This window comes from Danio rerio, chromosome 1 (assembly GCF_049306965.1).
Source record: "Danio rerio strain Tuebingen ecotype United States chromosome 1, GRCz12tu, whole genome shotgun sequence".
NCBI classification, from domain to species: Eukaryota; Metazoa; Chordata; class Actinopteri; order Cypriniformes; family Danionidae; genus Danio; species Danio rerio.
Window position 1 is genome coordinate 24,872,501 of NC_133176.1, and position 22,753 is coordinate 24,895,253.

The following is a 22,753-nucleotide window of genomic DNA, read 5'->3' on the forward strand; positions in this document are numbered from 1 at the left end:
TCTTTCCTCTTCATTAACTATATAAGTGCACCTGCAGATCACAATTCTGACTTTTTAAACAACCCTTTAAGTATAGGTGTCACCACTGTAGGGCTTATTTTTATGTGGTGTGTCTTATTGTCTTGCCATCTACATCAGCAATCCATCCAGAACTACTATTATTTGTGCAGTTTACTAATTTTCTCAAGATTTTTTCAGTTCTTCTTTAACTTAAAGTCTTCGTTTACCCAATTGGTGAACTCCAGTACACCGTCTTTAGGTGTTTGTTTTTTTCATTATATTATATTTTTTCATGGTATTGTGCATTATACCATTTTCAATGATTGTTGCCTTGCTCTCAAATATACCCCTGTCATTTGTCTGTTATTTTCTTTATATAAGCATAATTTCCATCAATACTTCAAGCATTGATGACCTTCTTAACACATTTTTTGTTCTGATCTCAAGTCTGGGCAAACAACTGAGAAAACATCAATCAGAGGCTGCATTTTATGTCATTATGTAAACTTTCAAAGTATTTTACAGTATTTGAAAAATACAAAATACAAGACACTAAAGTATTTTGATACAAAATATAAAACCATTTTCATAAAGCCAATGAAATACAGATTACAATTTTGTATGTAAAATACTGCCCATCTCTGACAGGGAGAACATGCAAACTTCACACAGAAACACCAACTGACCCAGCCGAGGCTCAAACCAGTAATCTTCCTGCTGTGAGGCGACAGTACTACCCACTGCAGCACAGTGTTGGCCATTTTTTCAATATTTAAAAAAATATATATAATTCAAATATGAACTTGTATTTCAGATACTTTACAGATTTACACATTTCATATGTCTTAATAGCAAATCATATTTACAGTAATTTGAATAAATCATGCACAAAGTAAATATATTTCCATTATTCTGTGTGATATATGTGTCCTATAAGATGTGGCCATGTGTATTATTAGTGTTTTTAGGCCGCTAAATACTTTAATGTATCACCACACTGGAGTGAAAATCCTTTTACTAGCGTTCTAGTCATGCCAATTGCTTTCATATAAGATCCAACTAAATGTGTCACTGCATTATTTTTAAAAAAAGAATTAATGAAATGATGTCTTTATAACGAGTTATCATTATCTGAAAATGATTATATATATATATATATATATATATATAATTAAATGATATATCTTGATATTTATTTGTAATTATATAATTTTTTTAATAATATAATTGATTTGGTAACACTTTACAATAACAGTACATTGATAATGATGTATTAATATGTAAACTAAACATTACTTTATTATAAATTCATGATGGCGACGTGGTGGCGCAGTAGTGCTGTTGAATCACAGCAAGAAGGTCGTTGGTTTGAGCCTCGGCTGGGTCAGTTGGTATTTCTGTGTGGAGTTCTGTGTGCATGTTCTCCCCGCGTTCGCTTGGGTTTTCTCCGGGTGCTCCGGTTTCCCCCACAGTCCAAACACATGCGGTTCAGTTGAATTGGGTAGGCTAAATTGTTTGTAGTGTATGAGCGTGAATGAGTGTAAATGGATGTTTCCCAGAGATGCATTGCAGCTGGAAGGGCATCTGCTGCGTAGAACATATGCTAGATAAGTTGGCGGTTCATTCTGTTGTAGCGAACACAGAATAATAAAGAGAGTAAGCCGACAAGAAAATGAATGAATGATTTTATGATAAGTTAATGCATGCAATTATCATGAACTAACGTAAACTACAACATGAGTCACATGAGTTCATGTGTGAATAACAGCTACCTTAATTACTTGTTAGTACATGCTGTTAATTAATTTACTAATTAACATTTAAGTTTAAGCTAAATGTAACTAACGTGAACTTGTGAGTTGTTAATGTATAATTATGTCATGACTTGGAGGGGCACATCACCATTAACTCATCATTACCTACTTATGAATTCCTGTTCATGTTGATGCTGCCAGAACACTTTACTATTGTTATTCAGTGTAAAAATACTAGATGGACGTGCATGGGAAGTTCATGAGTAGTTAAGAATGGATTAATGATGATGTGCCCTTCCATGAAAAGTCACAATATAATTATACATTAACATATCACGAGTTCATGATGGTTAAATTAGACATAAACATGTACTAACAATTAAGGTAGCCGTTATTCACACATGAACTCATGTGACTCATGCTTAAAGTTAATTCATGATTGGCATGCATTAACTCATCATTAGTTAATAATAAAATAATGTTTAGTTTACATATTAATACATCATTATTCATGCTGTTATTGTAAAGTGTTACCCATGATGAACGACATTAAACAGCAGCAAAACTCTGTTGCTTTGTATTTTGCTGCTTTCGGTTTGTATTTCTTAACGCACTTCCGTGTGCGTTACTCTCCCGTCATGATCTTGGATGATGAGGTAAGGTCACCGTAAGCTCAGCGTAGTGCTTCGGTCACTGAATCATGAATAATTCAAGTAAAACGTAGCTGTGTTGTCACGATGATTGTGTCTGTCGTAACAGCTCGTAATACTTCTCGTGAATATTAATGTGGTGATGCGAGCTATCGTTTCGTTACACAATGGCTACGTTGAGCCTACGTCATCTGCTCCACTTCCTTTAAAGAAGCAACATATTTGGCAGCGAGAAATAAACTTACAAACCGTCCTTTTTAACACGAGCTCTGTTAAACCGTCATGAAATGTCCGCTATCCATACTGTTCTCTCATCATAACTTTTTAGCTCTGAAAAAACGATTTCTTGTCAAAATAAAAGTCCCCCATAAACAATAGAAATAAAGTGATCCTTAAACATGAAGAAATGTAAGATAACTCTTATTAACGTCTGTTACAGTGTTAATTAATAAATTAGTTAACACCTTAGTGCTTACAAGAACCATTAATGAACAAATGTAACATTAGATAATGCTGAGTGTACACTACAATAAGGTTATTAATTACACCAACAAATGCTTTGTTAATGGTAAATCATATTAATAAATGGTTAACAAACATGAAAAACATGTAAGCTGAAGCTTACATCTCAAACAACATCTCAAACAAACATGTTCTGTCTTGGTCAAAGATGCGCCAGCGAGACGCGCACCAACAGTTTATCCTCTTTTTTAACTATGTGTCACTCATTATGTTGTGTGCACAGCAATACTTTAGGATAAAAATGTGCTACTAAACCTTCACAGTCTGCTCTTACTGCTGGAATCTGCAGTCAATGAAGATTCGTCACAAAGGAGATATGAGTCGTCTCGCGCATGCACTCTGTCTCTCTCTCTCTTTTTGCTTGATTTTCATTTTGACAATGCTGAGATTGCATGCATCAGAGTTTTTCACCTTCGTGAGAAATTAAACCCCAGACTAACACAGGTAATGAAAAATTCAACTTTAGTCATTTTCTATTTGGAGAATTACAGTTTGCTTAGTCCATAAACAATCCTTTTATGAAATACATAATTTATCCAGGCCTTTATATATTTATATTTTATATATAAACTATAAATATACATTTTAACAAAAGTTTAAGAACATTACATGTAAAAAAAAAAAAATTCTATAGGGTAGGTTACAGGCTAAATAAATGCGCCTCGTCAGCTGAACATCACTGCGGTCACCGTATGCGCTTCTGTTTAATGCTTCATAAAGACAGATGACAGACACAGTCTCAATAAACACTTGATGCTTGCTGTCAACTAGGCTAGGTAATTTAGGGCATTTGTTATGAGATTGATAGGATCTGTGGTTGTCAAATAAGTTTTCTTATAATATTTTTGCTGAAAATCTGTTGTAACCCTTATTTCTGGCTGTTTACACACCAGTCTCTTCAACGTGGGTATCATAAATAAACGAGGGTTACCAGGGTAAAAATTCATTTCTTTTTCTTTAATCTGGAGCATCAACATGACATTCACAATCAGCATTACAACAGCATTGCATCTGTCAAACTTTTCTCCACTTCCTTTTTTTCTCTCTCCTACTTTCCGGTGCACCTCTCTTAAAGGAGCCAGAGCACATCAATAACTTTCACAACTAACAGCTATTAAAATTTGCACCAGACATTTTTTAAAGTTAATAAAAATATTTCTAAGTAGATTCAATAACATTTTTACATTTAAGTATTAATTAACAAAACATAAATTAAAATAATGAGTAAAATGTAAGGTTACACTGTAGTGTGCCTCATCAGTAAAATAACCAGCCTTTGTATTTAATGTATATTTTCCTTTCAATGTATCGCATCCAAACTAAATTGTGGCCAGTTTTACTTATTATACTGTGCTTTGACTGGCTATGTAGTTTAAAAGCAAAATTGTTAGCTATAGTATTAAAAAATATAATTCACAATGCAAAACCCTGACCCTGCAGTTATCTCTCTGAAAATAAAAATCTTATAGCCTATAGCCTACTCGTTTCGGTTTAGGCTATGGGACTAAATATTTTTTTTATACTTACACTATTTTATCCCCTATACTAAACATAAATATAATACTAAATATATATATATATATATTCACTTTGGGTAAAAAACTATAATTTAAGCTTATTATAAATTAGCTTATATATTTATTTATTTGTTAAAAGTGACATGATTCTCCCCAGCTGTTCTTTTTAGGCTTACAGGTACTTGTCACAACAATGAACGGAATAACAACAACCTGCTAATAATAATAATAATAATAATAATAATTATTATTATTATTATTATTATTATTATTATTATTATTATGGTAATATTTGATTACCTGCCACTAGAAGCAAAACCTTAAAATAGGTGTCATTATGTCCCAGTTTGCATATCTCTTACTGGCTTTTATAAAATTAAGTAAAAGCACGCCATGAGCCGCAATTCTGTTTCTCTCTAACATACAAACTTTTATTTCATATATGAAAGAGAATTGCAGCACACCTTGAGTGCATGCGTTTATTTTTTTATAACTGCCAGAAACCATTTTGAGGTTGTGCCTATAGGCAGTTGGTCAAATTATAACAATTAGGCTATTAATAAAGCCAGTTATTCCGTTCATGGCTGTGACAACGTCCTGAAAGCCTAAAAAGAAAAGCTGGTGGGAATTGTGTTGGTTTCAAACAAATGAATAAATTAACAAGCTAATTTATAATATGCTTAGACTATCATTTTTTTCATTAGCCACACTTTATTCTGTGTGTGTGGTTACTATGACCCAGATGTGTAGCCAATGAAATAAAATGCTTAAACATTAAAATGTAAGGTTTAGAAAATTTAAGTATAGAAAATAAAATTCAGAGGGAGAGACAGTACTGTAACTGCAGACCAGGGTTTTGTTGCATTGTGAATTATATTTTTCCACACTATAAGCTATGCAGTGCAACAACTAACAATTTTTCTTTTGAAATAAATAGCCAGTCAAAGCACGGCACATCCCATTATTATGATATTAGCTTATAATAATAATTGTCAGGAATCCTTCTGGACTGTCAGATTCATTCACTGCACCTGAACAGCCCCAATCACCAGACTAATCACTAATCACCTTCACCTGTTGCTCATCACTGCTCACACTACATAAGCCTGGAACACTCACTCATTTATGGTTTAATTTATTTGTTATTAGCCAGACTTATTTCTCTTCGGTGTGACAGCATTTACCTGACGATGTAGCCTGCCTGCATGCCTACCTGCCTGCTCACCAGTTTGTCATCCTGTCTGTTATCTTGTCCTGTGAATCCTGTACTGTTTACCTCGACTGGCATCATCTTGTTTTTGTTACAACCCGAAGTTAAGTTCTGTTTGTTTGTCTTCTTTTTGTTGGTATTGGTTATTTCTTTTCTGAACAACCTCAACATTGTTTTAAGTATCATTAAATATCCATTCTCTGTTAATCTGCCTTTGTCTTCTCTCTGATGCGTAATAATAATAATAATAATATTATTAATAATAATAATAATAATAGTTTGTGTTTTATTTTTGTTATTCATAATATTAGACATTTGTTTGGACTGTGCTCTTTTCAAGCAGCATTTTTTTCATTCTGCAGGCTGTTCGCTCTGGCAGTTGGTCAAATATTTGTTAGTTAGCCTATCATAAAGCAGAGTTATTCTGCAATCAGGTTATGTGCTCCATCAGGCTTATCATAATATTAATATCTTGTAGTGTGCTGTGCCACAGTTTTCTGGTCTTGGAGTGTGCGCACGTTTAAGGTTTGTGTGTGCTGTAACCAGATTTCATTATTGTTTACGATTTTAAAACTCCTGCAGCAGGTGAGGAGAAAATGAAAGCACATTAGAACAAGGAAAAATCAGATACTTATGAAAATCTTTAACATAATGACAAATTAAAAATGTAGCAAACAAATGACGGGCTTGTAACCCAATTATAGTGTAACATTAAATAAACCCCTATTTCCCACAGAACAAAAATCTATTTATGGGCAGGAACAAAAACTTTGTTCCTGCCCATAAATATACACTTTTATAAAAGGATATACACTTTTATATCTTTCTTGGAAAATATATCTTTTTGAAACTCATTTGATATAATTTGTATCTTTATTTTAATGTATTTTTGTTGGTCTGTTATCTGCAAAATAAGCAAGAAGAAAATAGCATGAAGTGCACAAGTCAGCTATATGCTTGTATGCTTTAACACAATTTGTTATATAATGTGCAATATTTACAGTTCTAGAGAAGCCCGTTTTAATTTTTAATGACATTATCATTCATTGCGCTGATCACTTTAAATGAGCCAGGGCAGGCTTTACAGGCTATTTGCAGCGCTGACCTTGTTCCCAGATCACTTCGGAAGAATGAACTTGGTTGGATGAATGATAGAACTCATTGTGAGAAAGAAGATGCTCTGTGCATGCCTGACCACAATTTTTTTTGTTTTTGTTTTTGAGAGAGAGTGTACATGCCGAATTTTGCCAGCCTGTCAAGATGAAAAATTGCTTGCAGCGCCTTAATATTTATAATATAACTATAAGAAATAAGACTTATGACTCCAGAAGAATTTGTTTTATTGATACTGTGGCATAATAATACTGTGAAATTGTCCTTGGTTAGTTAAAGATAATGTGGGAAATATTACTTTAAATTCACTTCATTTTGAATTGACTTAAACTGCATGTGTTACCCACTACATTGCAAAGTTACTTGTCAAATTACCATGGACCATTAATTTGAGATTAAATTCTTTCATTAGCTTGTTTATGAAAACTGCATGCATGAAAAAAATGACATTCAGTTAAAGATTCAATAACTGAAATATAAAAAATTAATAAAAAAAACAAGTTTTATTAGATTAATCATCTTTAGAGAATTAAGTTACACATTTAAATAGTGAGTTGTCGCCATCTATTGTCGTTATGTCATTGCTACAGATTTATGTAGTCATATTTTGAATTAATAAATCATTATTTCGACTTTTTGTCTTGTAATTTTAATTTAGTATATCATAACTTGGGCTTTTCTCAACAGGCAGAAAGGAGCTTAATTACAGTTTTATCAAAACTTGTCAATTATTTATTGTCAATTGTTTGCACACAAGAATGTTTTGTCTTGGTGATTTGGAGTTTCCAGTACAGAGACCAAAAGTATATAGTGTAAAGTTTTGCAAACAATAAATGTATAAAAAGATCAGATAAAAAAAACCTCTAAGTGCCATCTAGAAATCACCAAATCAGACATAAGAAGACTGCAGTGGACTATCAGGACAGCGGAGAGGATTAGTGCACCTGCCCAACCTCCAGATCTCTACATATCTTTCTCTATACATCTTTATTATTAGATTAGTTGCTTCCTGTTTTAGTCATACATATACACAACCCTTACTGTATATGATTTTGTATCCAAAATGTTTTATTATTTACTTTATCCACTTATGTCATTCTGTGTTCTTGTGTTGATTTGTATGTATATACTGTATGTATATGTGCTTCTATATGTGCTTCTGGCAAAAAAAAAAAAAACACCTTGTGTGTTTGCAGACACTTGTCAAATAAATCTCATTCTGATATCTCTGGACACATATTTCAAAGAAATCTCAGCAGCTGAATAACAAACATTATTATTATACATTATTATGCCATCAAACATAACATAACTGAAGATGTCTGGCCTTTCATAATACTAAATATCTGCTACATATCATTGACTGCAAAACATTTATTGTGATTTAAGTGAAATTACATTATACATATAATAAGTTGGTTAATTGGAGAAATTAGTAAATGATATCACTTTAAAATGAGACTAGCTTAAAAAAAGACGTGTTAACACGTAAATTGCGTGTTAACACGTAAATGACGTGTTAACACGTACCAACGTGTTAACGCGTAAATTACGTGTTAACGCGTAAATTACGTGTTAACACGCAATTACGCGTTAACACGTTTGTTGCAGACGTTTTGGCCCCAACGGCCTTCCATAACAACTCAGCCGTTTCAGCAGCAGCTGGACTGGGAGGTCTCAGTGACGTCATTTCAAAGGAAAACGTTAGTTGTCTCTGACGCAGAATTTACTCTTGATAGCAGTCACCATAAGAAAATATAATAAGAAACAAATGTGACCACAAATCCAGTCTAAAAGTACTTTTTTAATACTAAGATTCATACATGTCAGCTTGTACAGCATCTGAAAGCAGAATAATAACATTTCTACTGATGTAGTATTTGTTAGGATAGGATGTTTTTTGTTCGAGATTCAACTATTTGAAAATCTAGAATCTACGGTGTTCAAAAGGAAATCTCTAAACAACCTACTGAGAAAACATTTAAAGTAGTCTAAATGAAGTGCTTAGCAATGCAAATTACTTACAAATGACTTTATAAATTCTAAATGAAATATGAGTCGTTTTCATCCACTTATCCAGGGCCGGGTTGCGGTGGCAGCAGTCTTAGGACACTTCCTCCAGCTCCTCTGGGAGGATGTCAAGGCCAGCCGAAAGACATATTCCCTCCAGCGTGTCGTGAGTCTTTCCCGAGGCCTCCTCCAGGTGGGACATGCCTTGAACACCTTCCTAGTTAGGCATCCAGGAGGCATCCGAAACAGATGCCCAAGCCACCTCAGCTGACTTCTCTCGATGTGAAGGAGCAGCGGCTCTACTCCGAGCTCCACCAAAGCTCCTCTGACACCCCGCGAAGGAAACTAATTTTGGCTGCTTGTATCTGAGATGTTTTGCTTTCTGTCATAACCCAAAACTTATGACCATATAGGTGAGAGTAGGAACGCAGATTGACCAGTAAATTCAGAGCCTTGCCTTTTGTCTCAGCACCTTCTTTACCATAATGGACCGGTACATTGACCGCATTACTGCTGCCGCTGCACCAATCCGCCTGTCAATCTCACGTTCCATCTTTCCCTCACTCGTAAACAAAACCCCAAGATACTGGAACTCCTCCACCTGGGGTAAACACTTTCCTCCAACCTGGAGTTGGCAAACCACCTTTTTCCAGTGGAGCACCATGCCCTCGGACATGGAGATGCTGATTCTCATCCCAGCCTTGTCACACTCGGCAGCAAACTGCCCCAGTGCATGCTGAAGGTCCATGTTCAATGAAGCCAAAAGAATCGTAAGAGGCCTGTGCATTGTGCAACGGGAGGTTGTCAAAGGTTAGGACCAGGGCAACCCAATCAAATGAAAATAACGTTTTAAAATATTATTTATGTTATCTATTAATGTATCTTAATTAAGCACTAGTGAAATTATTTAAATATTTTACGGTTATTAATGTGAGACTATTATCAATATTATGTTTTATACAAAATATAGCTGTCACACAGTATTAGTGACATTTCCACCACAACACTGTAATGTGTTCAAGATAGAGGGAATGAATTTTTTTTATCAACAACACTTGAAGAAAAATCAAGGTAAATGATAAAGAAATACATTTATTCTACTTAATTTCCAAACATGTTGCACCTTCAAAGATGTTTTTATAAACCAAACAAAATTAAGGTAAATAAGAGTGTTTTGTATACAAGAAAGGCTAGTATCAATTCAAAGCTAATCGGTGAAGCTATTTTTCATTTTTTCACAATAAACTGTTAAAATGTCATTTCCACCACTGTCATTTCCATCACCACACACATTTTTAAAAAATATTTAATAGGTTCTCATTACACATTAAAAGTGTATTCACAATGTATAAGCTCATGCTCTATTTAATATACAAATTCAGTTTATTTATTTTTTAATAAACTCTTAAACAAATTAATATTAATTTTTAGCATGTGACAGGTGTACAATTCAGCATACAGCTGATGTATTTCATCGACAAATGTATAATTATATATATTGTGGAAAGATTGGTTAAACTAGGTACAAAAATGATCTTAGACATTGTTTGGCTGTCATAATCTATTTCTTTTTGAAATAAGCTGTATATTGAGATGTGATGGAACTGATATTTGTTCAGTTCATGATATAAAAAATGTTTCTCTTCTTATCTAAGTTTGTGCTCTTACAGATCTTAAAACTAGACAAACAGTTTAAACTTATGAGGCTGTTACGTTCATTTTAAACAAGTTTTTTTACTCAACTTCACAAGGCTAAAAGTGCCCGTAGTTGAAGAATGTCCCATATATAGTTTACTTTTTCTGAAACATTATCCAATTAGGATTTCATATCCATCTGAATATTTATATTCAGAAACTGAAAAATAGACTTTTGTTATTCTTATGGTTTGGATTACAAAAATAGTACAGCGATATACATACTAGCAGACTTCAAACCTAAAAAATAAGATGATGGTGACGTGGTGGCTCAGTAGGTAGTGCTGTCGCCTCAAAGCAAGAAGGTCGCTGGTTCGAACCTTGGCTGGGTCAGTTGGCATTTCTGTGTGGAGTTTGCATGTTCTCCCCGTGTTCGTGTGGGTTTCCTCCGGGTGCTCCGGTTTCCCCCACAGTCCAAAGACATGCGGTTCAGGCGAATTAGGTAGGCTAAAATGTCCATAGTGTATGTGAATGAATCAGTGTGTATGGATGTTTCCCAGAGATGGGTTGCAGCTGGAAGGGTATCCGCTGTGTGAAACATATGCTGGATAAGTATGCGGTTCATTCTGCTGTGGCGACCCGATTTATAAAAGGAACTAAGTCGAAAAGAAAATGAATAAATGAATGAAAATGAGATTTTTCTTCTATTAAACAAACTGTTATACTACAGTATTTAGATGTGTAATGGAATAATATATTGGTTTGAACCAATTTGTTTGAGAAATGCAAATAAACAAATAAACAAACAACCACAAATAAACAACCAAGGAGACTACCCACCACCACTTCACATTCCCATGTTAAACAAAAAAAAAAAAAAAAGCCACAACGTGATGCTGTTATTCCTATTATTTATTTGAAGTAACCAAAAGTGCATAGATTAGCCCTTTCACATAGAGCAGTTTCATTTAAACAGTGTAGACAGAATTCATTGTATATGCCCTGAAATCCTCACCACCACCTCAACTGACCTTTCCAGGAATCATTAGTCTGACCAATTAACTGACTTTTTGCAACCAAGATATTGTAACATTCTTAAAGAAATGAAGAGCAGTTACACCACACTTGAAACATATTTACATTGTTTCTTTGGTGTTTTTCTGGACCTTTGCTCTCTGTTTAAAGGTACCACAGCTAAAGTGCTACATTTCAATTTGTCTTTAGGCAAATCTGAAAAAGGAATCTCACTCTTAAGCAGTAAAGGGACACTTCAGCCAAAAAAAAATAAAAATGTTTAGCTGTTATCATTTATTCACACTTGACGACTTGTTCCAAACCAAATTCATTCTGCTGAATGCAAAATATATTTTGAAAAATACTAGAAAACAATAACCATGACTTCCATAGTTTTTGTTATTCCTACAACTAGGAACAAGTCAAGGATAAGGAAATGATGACAGTTTCGGCTGAACTGCCCCTTTAAGGATTTCTGTAAATTTAGTAGAATCCCAATACCATTTGATAACTGTTCGATTAAGTATAGCTACATAGCGATACCTGAGCAACTGGGTGAAAACTATTCAGAATGCCATTTGACTGTGTACTAGCAGTTGCACTAGTTATTCTGTAGTGATTTTAAGGGTTAAATATGCTTTCGGAGTCTTCAGGGTGGAGAGGTCTGCTTTAAATCAGCCGTCTCTCTGTGGTCAACAGATCCCAGATGATGACAACATTCACAGAGTCATGACTACATGGAGGAGAGTCAAGAAAATACTGGAATACACCCATTTCATTATTTCCGTCTGCGCAGAGAAAGGTGGTCTGGTCAACCAAAATGTGTGAGTCATTTCAAGTACACCCATGTTTAGAATTACCCAATGCAGAGTCAAGGCTGATGCTCTTACGCAGACGATGACATCACGTCTGTGAAATCTTAATAGCTTTGGAATGTATAAGCCATCATATTAGACAAGAAACAATCGCTTCTTTTAGTCTACGCAAAATTATCCTCCATTTTCCAGATTTGTTTAGTGTCATTATATAGGCCTTTATATCATTGTAACAACTTACTAAATACATAATGATGCTGAATAATAAAAATATAAGATGAAGTAAGAAGCTGAAGACAGATTTATAAACCCTGAAATCTTCACACATATGAAACACCGTGCTGTTCAAGCATCTACAGAGATCAGCCTCCCGTTATTGGATGAAAGAATCTGAAAAACTGACAGGTAAGGAAAGTTAGGCTGGTCAAAGGAGCTGATCAGATGAAAGCTGGATTAAACGATCAAATCTCCTTCTGTTAGGAAACCGCTAGTCCACTGGAGGTGCTGGCGGCTCTCTGCCACGATTCTAAATGAAGGAAAAAAATGTAGGTAAACTTACAGCATTAATCAGAAATTTAAAGAAGCAAATTACAGATGGTTAAAAGAATTGGACTATATCTATAAAAATCACCCCCCAATGACATAAATGGCTGCTAAAAAGGAGCAGCCATTTGTAGTATTGTCCGAAATCATGGTGGATGTCTTAAAGAGCACCAAATCCATCCCACAATGCACAGGAATAATGTGTACACTCAACATCTATAATGCACTGGGAGTTCACTGCGCCAAATTAATTTACACGTCTGACCACAAGATGACATCTAAATCAAACCTATACGTGCAAGTTTCAAAATAAAATGTTTAATAATTATAATAAGTAAAGTGGAAAGTGGAAAATCTGATCCTCCCGAGGAACTCAAATTCACTCAATTAACCGCTTCAAGTGGTCTATATTAGTAGGCTAATGTAGGGAATATTAAATGAAGGGCATTTTCAGATACAGCATTATGCCATGGTCACACTAGACTTTGAGCATGCGAAATTCTGTCATATGGCGCAATGAAAAGGGGCGGGATTAAAGATTTTAAAAAGTTAGCGATAGGTCCATACTTTACATTTCTGTACAGAGAGGTCATGTTTTGATCTTCAATTGGTTTCACAATGTCACATGATGCGATTTTGCAGGTCAGAGTTCATCAAATGTAAACTTTGCAATGCAACAAACTGCAAAACTTGTCACACACGCTTTCGTTTCTGGTCTGTCGCATTCATGTGCATATCAATGGAAGTCTATGGGGTAATAAATGAAGAGTAATTGTGGCTTTACGCTCACTGGCAAATTTATTGTACACCTGTTCATCTGCCATACAATATATTTTTGCAGTTATATTTTATTTATCTATTCATTTACATGTATATGTCCAGTAAAAATAATGTTCTGTTGTTAAATTCCTAATGTAAACAAGACAATTTAAAAAAAGTGATTTTCAAAGTATTTAGTTTTTTTTAACCCAGATTGCAGATTTTCAAATAGTTGTGTATCTGCCAAACATTAGCCTTGCTATCCTACAAGTATACAAAAATAGAAAACTTATTTATTCAGCTTTCATGCCATGTACAAATCTCAAAATTCTCAAAACAAATTGACAATTCAGACTTGTTTTGTGATCCAGTCACAAATGGGGAAAATGGTCATTTAAAAAAGGGCCTAAAAATAGTTCATATTCTGCGAGTAGTGGTTCTGTGGGTAAAATGCCTGGTGAGAATGGATCAATCTTATAGAAATGAATTGGACTGTCCAGTTGTTGCGATTAAGGTCTGCAGAAGAGCATCTCTTTGTGCAAAGCACATCAAATCTTGATTTACAGTAGAAAAGCTACAGCAGAAGAACTACAATAGCTCTAATACAAGAGGTTGTCAGGACTGACGAGTTGGAGTTCTGCTGTGATATTCCGATATTTGGGTTAGGTTAACTTTACAAAAACTACACAAGTACTCTTGCCTTGCTTCAACAGTTCAAACAGTTGTGTTTCTATTTCTATTTGACCACAGGGTACACATCATATTACAGCAATGTCCAGCAGGATAACTGCTTAAATTTAATTCAGCAAACTAAAATGGTCTCTACAGTCAAACAAAAATCTAACAGAGCATGTTTGAGATGTGCAGAAAAAGGGGACTGGCAATACATCATGCATATGCAGCCTTCAAATCTACAATTATAATTCTATAATCACAATTCAATTCTATAATCACACCCAGCCAAAAACACATTAAGCACTTTCCAGGTGCATTTTTTATTTCGTCTAGCACTTTACAAGTGTGGCAATGCAGATATACATACTTCATTATATCAAATGCTAATCATTATATTATTATATAGTTTAATGTTTTAAGAACATTTTTGATCGCATGATTGCTCTAAGCTCAACATTTAATCATTTAATTTTGTAAATATAATTTACATGCATCTTAAAATAGCTTAATTACTTATTTCAAAGGGTGCAGACAAATAAAAAGACAGGTGGATCTGACTACAGGCACTCTACAGGCACTTGTGTTTCATATAATGCAAAAAGCAAAGAGATTTTTTTTTTAAATAGTTTATTATAATTACCTGTTTAATAAGATAAAATTACTAAAGCATCTCAACTACAGTTAAAAATCGGGTTTAACCTCCAGTACCCATACGAACCCTGTATAATGTCAGTATGAGCCAACAATTCTGATTATTGTTGTGTGAATCTTAGCCACATAAAGGCAGTGGGGTAAAGAGAAAAAGGTAAAAAAAAAAAAAAATCTGTGTACTAATATCATGGCCATATGCACTGCAGCACTTGCACTGACTATCATCTAATTGTGGATGAAATGGAGTTCGATTGTTGATCAATTTTAAACGATAACTGACATAGTTGGATCACCTTAATTCATTTCTGACAGAGGAAGTCTGTTTGATTTGACTTACACCATGTGGACCGATTGGCTTGTTGTTGGCTGAAGGGCCCCTCATGCTGGCTGGGCGGAAAAGAAACAGTACAAGAGCTAGAACCAGCCATCCCATAATAATCATGGGTATAGTGATGTCGCCTTCTACTGAGGAGTTGGGGCCTGGCACTGCAAACACACATAAAAAACAGAAACACATTATTTTCCCTAGCATTGGTTGCTTTTAACTGTTATTGATTGATTTTGGAGGGCTGACACACTTACTGTCCTGAAGGCACTCGGTGTCTGTACAGTAGGACTGGGACTGTCTCAGCTTAGGAAAAAATAAAAGCACAATATTTATCAAACAAGCCAAGCAATAAATGACAATACATTGTGTGTGTATAAAGGTTTATAAATTGATATTAAATGTAACTGAAGTGAAATGTGTGTGTATAAACTACTGGACTTCCAATTGTTTGCTCTACAAACTAGATTATAAAATCAAACCAAAATAGAGGTCAAATGGTAATGGCGAATCTGGTTGCAGCAAGTGAACCAAGGATTGTTAGCGCCCTCTATTGGGCAATCTTCTAAACTTAAACAAAACTTCAGCAGGCATAATGTATTCAATATCTGTTCATGATTTTGACATTCCAATCTGTTTGTACCTGAAGAATCTTTTTCATTAAACAGAATTAACACTTTTAAATAAGACTTTTGGCCCACTCATTAATACTGATCAGATAGAGTTCCTAGAGTGGGACGCTTTAGCCAGGCAGGTGACAAAGAACCTGATGTTATTATGTTGCATGTGCTCCAGCATTTCTCTGTGGAGAAAGGAGAACCTGCATCTGCATCTTTGCAGCACTCCATCAATAAGACCCTTCCACAGAGTCACCAGACAAAAGGCACTCCACAGTAAAAGGCACAGAAGAAAAGTCTATCTACAGTTTCCCAAAATATACCTAAAGGACTCTGACCAAGACAACACAATTCTGTGGTCTGATAAAACAGAGATTTATGGTGGGGGTGTTTTCAAGTGGCAGGAACTGAAAGGCTTGACTCGATCAAGGAAAGGGTGAATGCAGTAACAGGATGTACAGGAGACAACCTTGACAAAAACCTGCTCTAGAGCAGGGGTTTTCAACTGGTTTGGCCATGGGACCCACATTTTTACATGGTCATCAAGCCGTGACCCAAATTTTTAGGAACTAGAGTACAATTTTAGAAATTATAACTAATTTGTGTTTATTTGTTAACATACACAAGTAGTGACAGATAAAATCACAAGACATTCACAGAGACTTACAAATAAACAATATTTTACTGCTGTCATTTAAAAAAATAGATCAAATTATAGAAATATTACAAAGTAAAAATGACAAATACTGTTAACAGTGGTTAGGGTAAGGAAATGTTCAGTTACTATGAACTAAACTGTTAATAAAACATGTCAGGTTTCTGAATGTCGTTTTAATTTAGAAGGTTTAATGCTCTCAGATAAGAGCACCTCACTACATATGACACTGAGGCTTTAAGTCTTTTTTGTCATCAATATATGTAAATCTATACTTTACATATTCGGGGTCGTACTTGCGCTTCGACACATTTTTTGCTATAATTAAATGATATTTCACATGACAAACGGTAGGGTTAATGCGCACTAATTTCAAAATAAAAGTCCGGTATAAGCAATATAAGTAAAAAATTAAACTTGTGTTGTTTTTTTGACCACACACTCCGTGACCCACTGAAAAATGTTCCCGCGACCCACTTTTGGGTCGTGACCCACCAGTTGAGAAACACTGCTCTAGAGCACTCTGAACACCAGAATGGGATGATCGTTCATCTCTCAAATGGAGAACAACCCTAAGCACACAGCTACAATGGCAAAGGAAAGGCTATGAGACAACTAAACCCATAGCCCATATAAACACCTGACTGAGCATCTCTGGAGAAATCTAAAGAAATCTATGGACCAACACTTCCAATCCAACCTGATGGAGATTTAGAGGCACTGCAAAGACAGATGGGAGTAACTACACAAAATTAGGTGTGTTAAACTTGTAGCATCATTTTCAAAAAACACTTGAGACTGTAAAAGTCAGTGAAAACGTGCGCAAATGTCAGTTGTTTTTTAAATAAATTTAGCTAAACAACATTTTTATTTTTGCTGGCAAAGCGGTGGCGCAGTGGGTAGTGCTGTTGCCTCACAGCAAGAAGGTCGCGCTGGTTCAAGCCTCGGCTGGGTCAGTTGACGTTTCTGTGTGGAGTTTGCATGTTCTCCCCGTGTTCGCGTTGGTTTCCTCCGGGTGCTCCGGTTTCCCCCACAGTCCAAAGACATGCGGTACAGGTGAATTGGGTAGGCTAAATTGTCCGTAGTGAATGAGTGTGTATGGATACCTCTAGAGTGCACTGTATTTTGGCAATTATGTATTAACTTTCATTATCCATTGTTACTTTCTACTTTTCCCTCTCCATTTTAAGCATTCACTGACAGTGCTATACAAGAACAACATGTGCAATATTTTGTGCAAGGTTTTAATTATACGCCTCAAACTAAGAACAGTAACTGAGCTTAATTGCAAAGTCGGCTTAACTTAAAACCCCAATGCATTCCTGTAGATAATAACTCAGCAGATCATGGGTGGTAAGATGAAAAACTAACAGGTAAGGGTTAGGGTTAAGTTTTTTTGTTCAAATAAACAACTAACATGAACACAAATTTTGAAGTGTCTGTTTTATGTACATCTATACACACACACAAAAGATTACCTTGAAATACAGAATTCTTTACCACAACAACAAAAATATGAAATATCTGAAAACTATTTCAGAAAAATTAATTACCAAGGAGAAAAAAAATTATTTGCACTTATTCACGTTTCTTTTACAAACATCTATAAATTAGTAACTTTTATCATTTATCTGATTCATTTAGATCTGGACAATAATAAAATTCATGTATTTGCACTTTAAAAATTGTTATTCTAATTTATTTTGTTAATGTAGAAAACAGAAGCAGCGGTGTCATTTAAAATGATGATCTGTAAAAGAGAATTAAAGCGACTCATGTGAAACTCACCAGGTTGATCAGTCTCCTCATGGCATGTTCATGGGAGCAGATGCACTCGCAAGGGTCAAAACCTCCCTCTGCCATCCTCTCCTCTCTCCTTTTTAAACAAATACACACACATTTAGCTCAAACCTGAATGGGTGTGGGGAATTATAGTGGATTCACAAGAGGAATATACAATATGAATTCCAGAAGATTTAGCATTAAAATCAAGAACAAACTAATTGTATTCTAGAAATATTAATAACTTTCAATTTCAACAACTGCAACACTTCAAAACAGTTGGGACTGAAGCAAACTAAAAGGGAAAAGGTCACAGAATATCCAAATTAAACAGTTTTGAAGAACTTGTGAAACCACTGAGGAAATCCAGAGAAATCTGAGTCTGTGTAGAGCAAGACAGGAATACAGCTGAATGTGCTCCAACCTTTGAGCCTCAGATGGCACATTTTGTGTTGTTTAATAAAGCCACATGCTGAGGTGAACTTCAGAAAAAACCCTGCAACTGAACACATTCTGCTGCTGCATCAAGAAATGCGACTTGAATGTTTGTTGATGGTGAAAGCTGTACATCGGTTGTGTGCAGTAATGATGCTGCTGGTAACGCAGTTGAGTCTGTATTTCAGCTAATTTCTCAGAAAGATCAAAGTTCAGAGACCATCCAGACTGCAGTGGTGGGATGGCTGCTGCTTGTATGCCCATGTCATAATGATTGACATACCTGTATGACTAGGCTCCTCCTAAAGCTACATTGTAAACTTCATTATATTGGATCACAGCTCGCACTTGTTCATGAGTCAACAACTGTTTTAATTCATCCAGTGAGAGCTAGTTAACATTGTACTGATTGAAATTAATCAGTCAAAGTGAGTCTCCAGGAAACGATTAGTTACATTTACAAGGAGTTTGTCAAAGTTATTAATGATGAATGTTAAGCTTTAACATTTAACATCACATTTAAGACACAACTGTATGTTTGTGAAGTACATTTACTGTAAAAGGTTGAGCTGTGAAGCCCATTGTATGCATTTCCTGAATTTGGACATATCCATATTTGTGTATTACATTATGAAATGGGTAGATTTAGGTTTTTAAAACCAAGCCTTACTAGCATAATGGGTATAAAGCTAGTGTACTATTGCTAGTGTAATGCCAGCACACATTTGCAAACATTTTGTGTTTGGACAGTTTATCATATACTAAAATTCTCAATTGTTCAATTGAAAGAGTATTCATAGTCTGTAGAATCAATCAGTGTGTAGTGTAATTTGTAAATAAAATAAAATGAAAATAAATTATAGGGCAGCACGGTGGCGCAGTGGGTAGCACAATCGCCTCACAGCAAGAAGGTTGCTGGTTTGAGGCCCGGCTGAGTCAGTTGGCATTTCTGTGTGCAGTTTGCATGTTCTCCCTGTGTTCATGTGGGAACCCCACCCCACCCCCCAGGCAAAAGACAGATGCGCTATAGATGAATTAAATAAGTTAAATTGGCCGTAGTGCATGTGTGTGAATAATTGTGTGTGGATGTTTCCAAGTGTTGGGTTGTGGCTGAAAGGGCATCTGCTGCATAAAACATATGCTGGATGAGTTGGCAGTTCATTCCGCTGTGGTGACCCCTAATTAATAAAAGGACTAAGCTGAGAAGAAAATGAATGAATGAATGAATGAATGAATGAATGAATGAATGAATGAATAGTTATAATAAATTACAATCTGTCAGTAAGTACTTTTTATTTTAATATACAAGTATATTAAACATCAAGTCTGCATGTACTTTGACTTTTGTAAAATTAAAAAGTAGTATTTAATACTTTTACTAGAGTAACATCTTATAATGATATCTGTATTTGTGGTCGATTGACTTTGACAGAATATTGGGGTTTTTGAATCCAATTATTATTGCAAGAAACTAAATATTTTAGAAGACATATACTGAGCAAACAGTGGTGTGAACAGTGTTCACAATTGCCTGGAGAGCAAGCTTCTTGATACAAAATGGATGCATGGGCCAAAAACTCAAATAATTCAGGATGAAGAGTATAACATACACATCCTCCTCCTCCTCCACTGTTAACAAACAACGTCACAATTTTACATTGACATGTACATCATCATGCAACAGGTGCTGGTGCTCCAGACTCACATCATTTTCCAGACAACGTGCAAAATAGCCATGTTGTAAATAAGGTCTTCTAAATCTTCATGCACAATCAAATGTTGAAGAACCATAGCAACTAATAATAGACTGCCTATATTTGGCCAACATAAATGTATTTAGACTAAAAGCTTTATGTTTTGCAAAAAAAAAAATAATAATAAAATTATGGCAAATTGTCTCTGAAACAAATGTGTTACATTGAGTACGGTATTAACCTAAAAATGTCCAAGCGCAATTTGTTTTCCTGAACTTCTCCGATTTCAGTTTTGCATATAGGCCGAATTGACGAGAATTGCGTAGTATCATTTATACTTTTGTTTTAAAAAACATTTATAACAGCTGGTTGCAGTAAAATTTAATTTTGCTTTAAAATGTGTGCTGTTTGTATGTGGTTTATACTGTGATGAGGAGATTAGCTGTCGAATATGAGAAGAGGTGCGCGCTCTGAAGTTTACAGCACCGCACGCTGTCATTAAATTAGCATTACGCGTCTGAAATGATTTGATGAAGTATGAGACTCAAGTACCGGTGTAATGATTACTTGATAATATTTGTTCAAGTAGAGTTACGTGCTTACCAGTAGAGATATATAAAACTCGACGTTTATTTCCGTGTTTTAGTAAGTGAAAGCACTTACGAAACTATAAACAAACAAACAAAACGAATAGTTTCAGGAAAGGATGCGTTTACTTACTTATTTAAAAAAGTAATACTACACATCTTATAGATACCTAGATAGATTCGATGCAATTGTAAATGTCTTATTTTACTACGTTAATTTGTCGTAGATACCTTGCTTCCTTTCGAGAAACTTTACACTCAACCTAGCGACAAACACTAAAAAGTTACTAACTGCTTCTAAAAGCACGCAATCAATATAATTTAAGGTAACTTTTACAAAATAAACAAAGAATAAAAAACACATTTTTAAAAGCTATTGTAAATCATAAGTAAGCATTAATTGCAATCCTATCCTCAAGGATGCAAAATTTACTTAAATTCATTAACCAAGACAAAATATTTGAACGAAGGCAACGTTAAAAAAGGCAATTATGAAATATAAGAATGATATGTTAAACTACAATGCAAATCAAACAGTATTTAGATATCTTACCAATGATTTGGACAACTCACTCGAAGAGATTTAAAAGCCTTCGCTTTAAGCAGCTCTGATATGTTTATATCGATCCTTGAGAGACTCCGGTTGGACAGACCAAACCCAGTGCAAATGATCCCTGTGTACACTGGCGTTTGGCAAAGAGCTGCACCTCCGGCTGATGTTCCGTCTGTGTTTTGATAGGATCGGCAAAGCAAAATTAGGAATGTTACTATGGCGAAGGCTTGGTTCATGAATGGTAAACACCTGCGCTGACGTTGATTTGTATCCTTCGTGGGGCGTCCAATTGCAGACGTAATTAATATTAAAGAGATAAGTCTTCTGTAGATTTAAACAAATCAACAAGGCCGACTGGCCGCAGAGAACGCCTGGTAATTAATATACATGAGATCATCCTTTAGCATAGTAATATTTACTCGTTCGTGTAGAGGAATTAACATGGAGAGCCACGTCGCTGACGTGAAATGTCGCAGACTCTGAGATCATTCTGTGAGGACGAAAAAAGGCTTACCATACAATATCAGTCTACCCAAGGCAAAAGAAGTACAATTTAAAATATTAAATGATATATACCCTCCTAATAGGTTTTTACACTTTAATTTAATTTTAAAAATTCACCATGCCTTGCAGTTCAATCATTTTGGAAAAAAATAAAGAATGTGAATGCTGTTGACTTTCATATTACAAGATATGGATTTACTAGGATTTTTTGCACAATTTGATAAATATGATCATTGTATAAGCCAAATATTTCATTCATAAATGTAGATATTTCAAAACACCTACTCATTGTATTTATAAAAGAACTTTTATAAGTCTTTACAAAATATAATTTTTAATCTTTTCGGATGCCCTGGCTAAAATAAAAACAAAAATTGCCTTAAAAATGCATATTTGTATCATATAACTTACCATAGCCGATAACTGTTATACAATGATTTCTTTTTTTATGTTTTTTCACTCCCAATTTTATTTTAGTTTGAATGTTTTTTGTAATTCACATTTTTTTTGTATTTTATTATTTTGTGTTGAGCCTTCCATGTGTGATACAATTTGTAAAGTTGAATGCCATTTTGTTGTATTTGGATTTTGTATTTCCAATAAAAAAAAATATCGTTGCTGGTTCGAGCCTTGGCTAGGTTCGTTGGTATTTCTGTGTGGAGTTTGCATGTTCTCCCTGCGTTTGCGTGGGTTTTCTCGGTTTCCCCTGCAGTTCAAAGACATGCGGTACAGG

At 34.9% G+C, this 22,753-nt stretch overlaps 1 protein-coding gene and 1 long non-coding RNA gene across 5 annotated transcripts in view; one reads left to right on the plus strand and one right to left on the minus strand.

Moving 5' to 3' along the window:
- The window catches only part of LOC141385572 (uncharacterized), a 12,357-nt gene extending 3,124 nt beyond the window's left edge, over positions 1-9,233 (plus strand). Inside the window, exons 2-3 of one of the 3 annotated variants that reach the window (XR_012406199.1) lie at positions 8,414-8,469; positions 8,847-9,233. This is a non-coding gene — a long non-coding RNA (uncharacterized lncRNA). Of the gene's footprint in view, positions 1-2,362; positions 2,411-8,370; positions 8,470-8,846 lie in introns of those variants that run through there. The other 2 variants (XR_012406200.1, XR_012406198.1) reach the window with 2 other exon arrangements.
- Positions 9,234-11,305: 2,072 nt separating this feature from the next.
- smim14 (small integral membrane protein 14) lies at positions 11,306-21,671 on the minus strand. Of its 2 annotated transcripts, none has more exons than XM_073927512.1 (5): positions 21,537-21,671; positions 18,254-18,341; positions 15,451-15,499; positions 15,206-15,354; positions 11,306-12,766 (listed from the first exon to the last, which is right to left on the minus strand). In XM_073927512.1, exons 2-5 carry the CDS (start codon positions 18,326-18,328, stop codon positions 12,728-12,730), a joined length of 312 nt encoding a protein of 103 aa, XP_073783613.1. In that variant the 5' UTR covers positions 18,329-18,341; positions 21,537-21,671; the 3' UTR covers positions 11,306-12,727.
- Between the last annotated feature and the right edge of the window lie 1,082 nt (positions 21,672-22,753).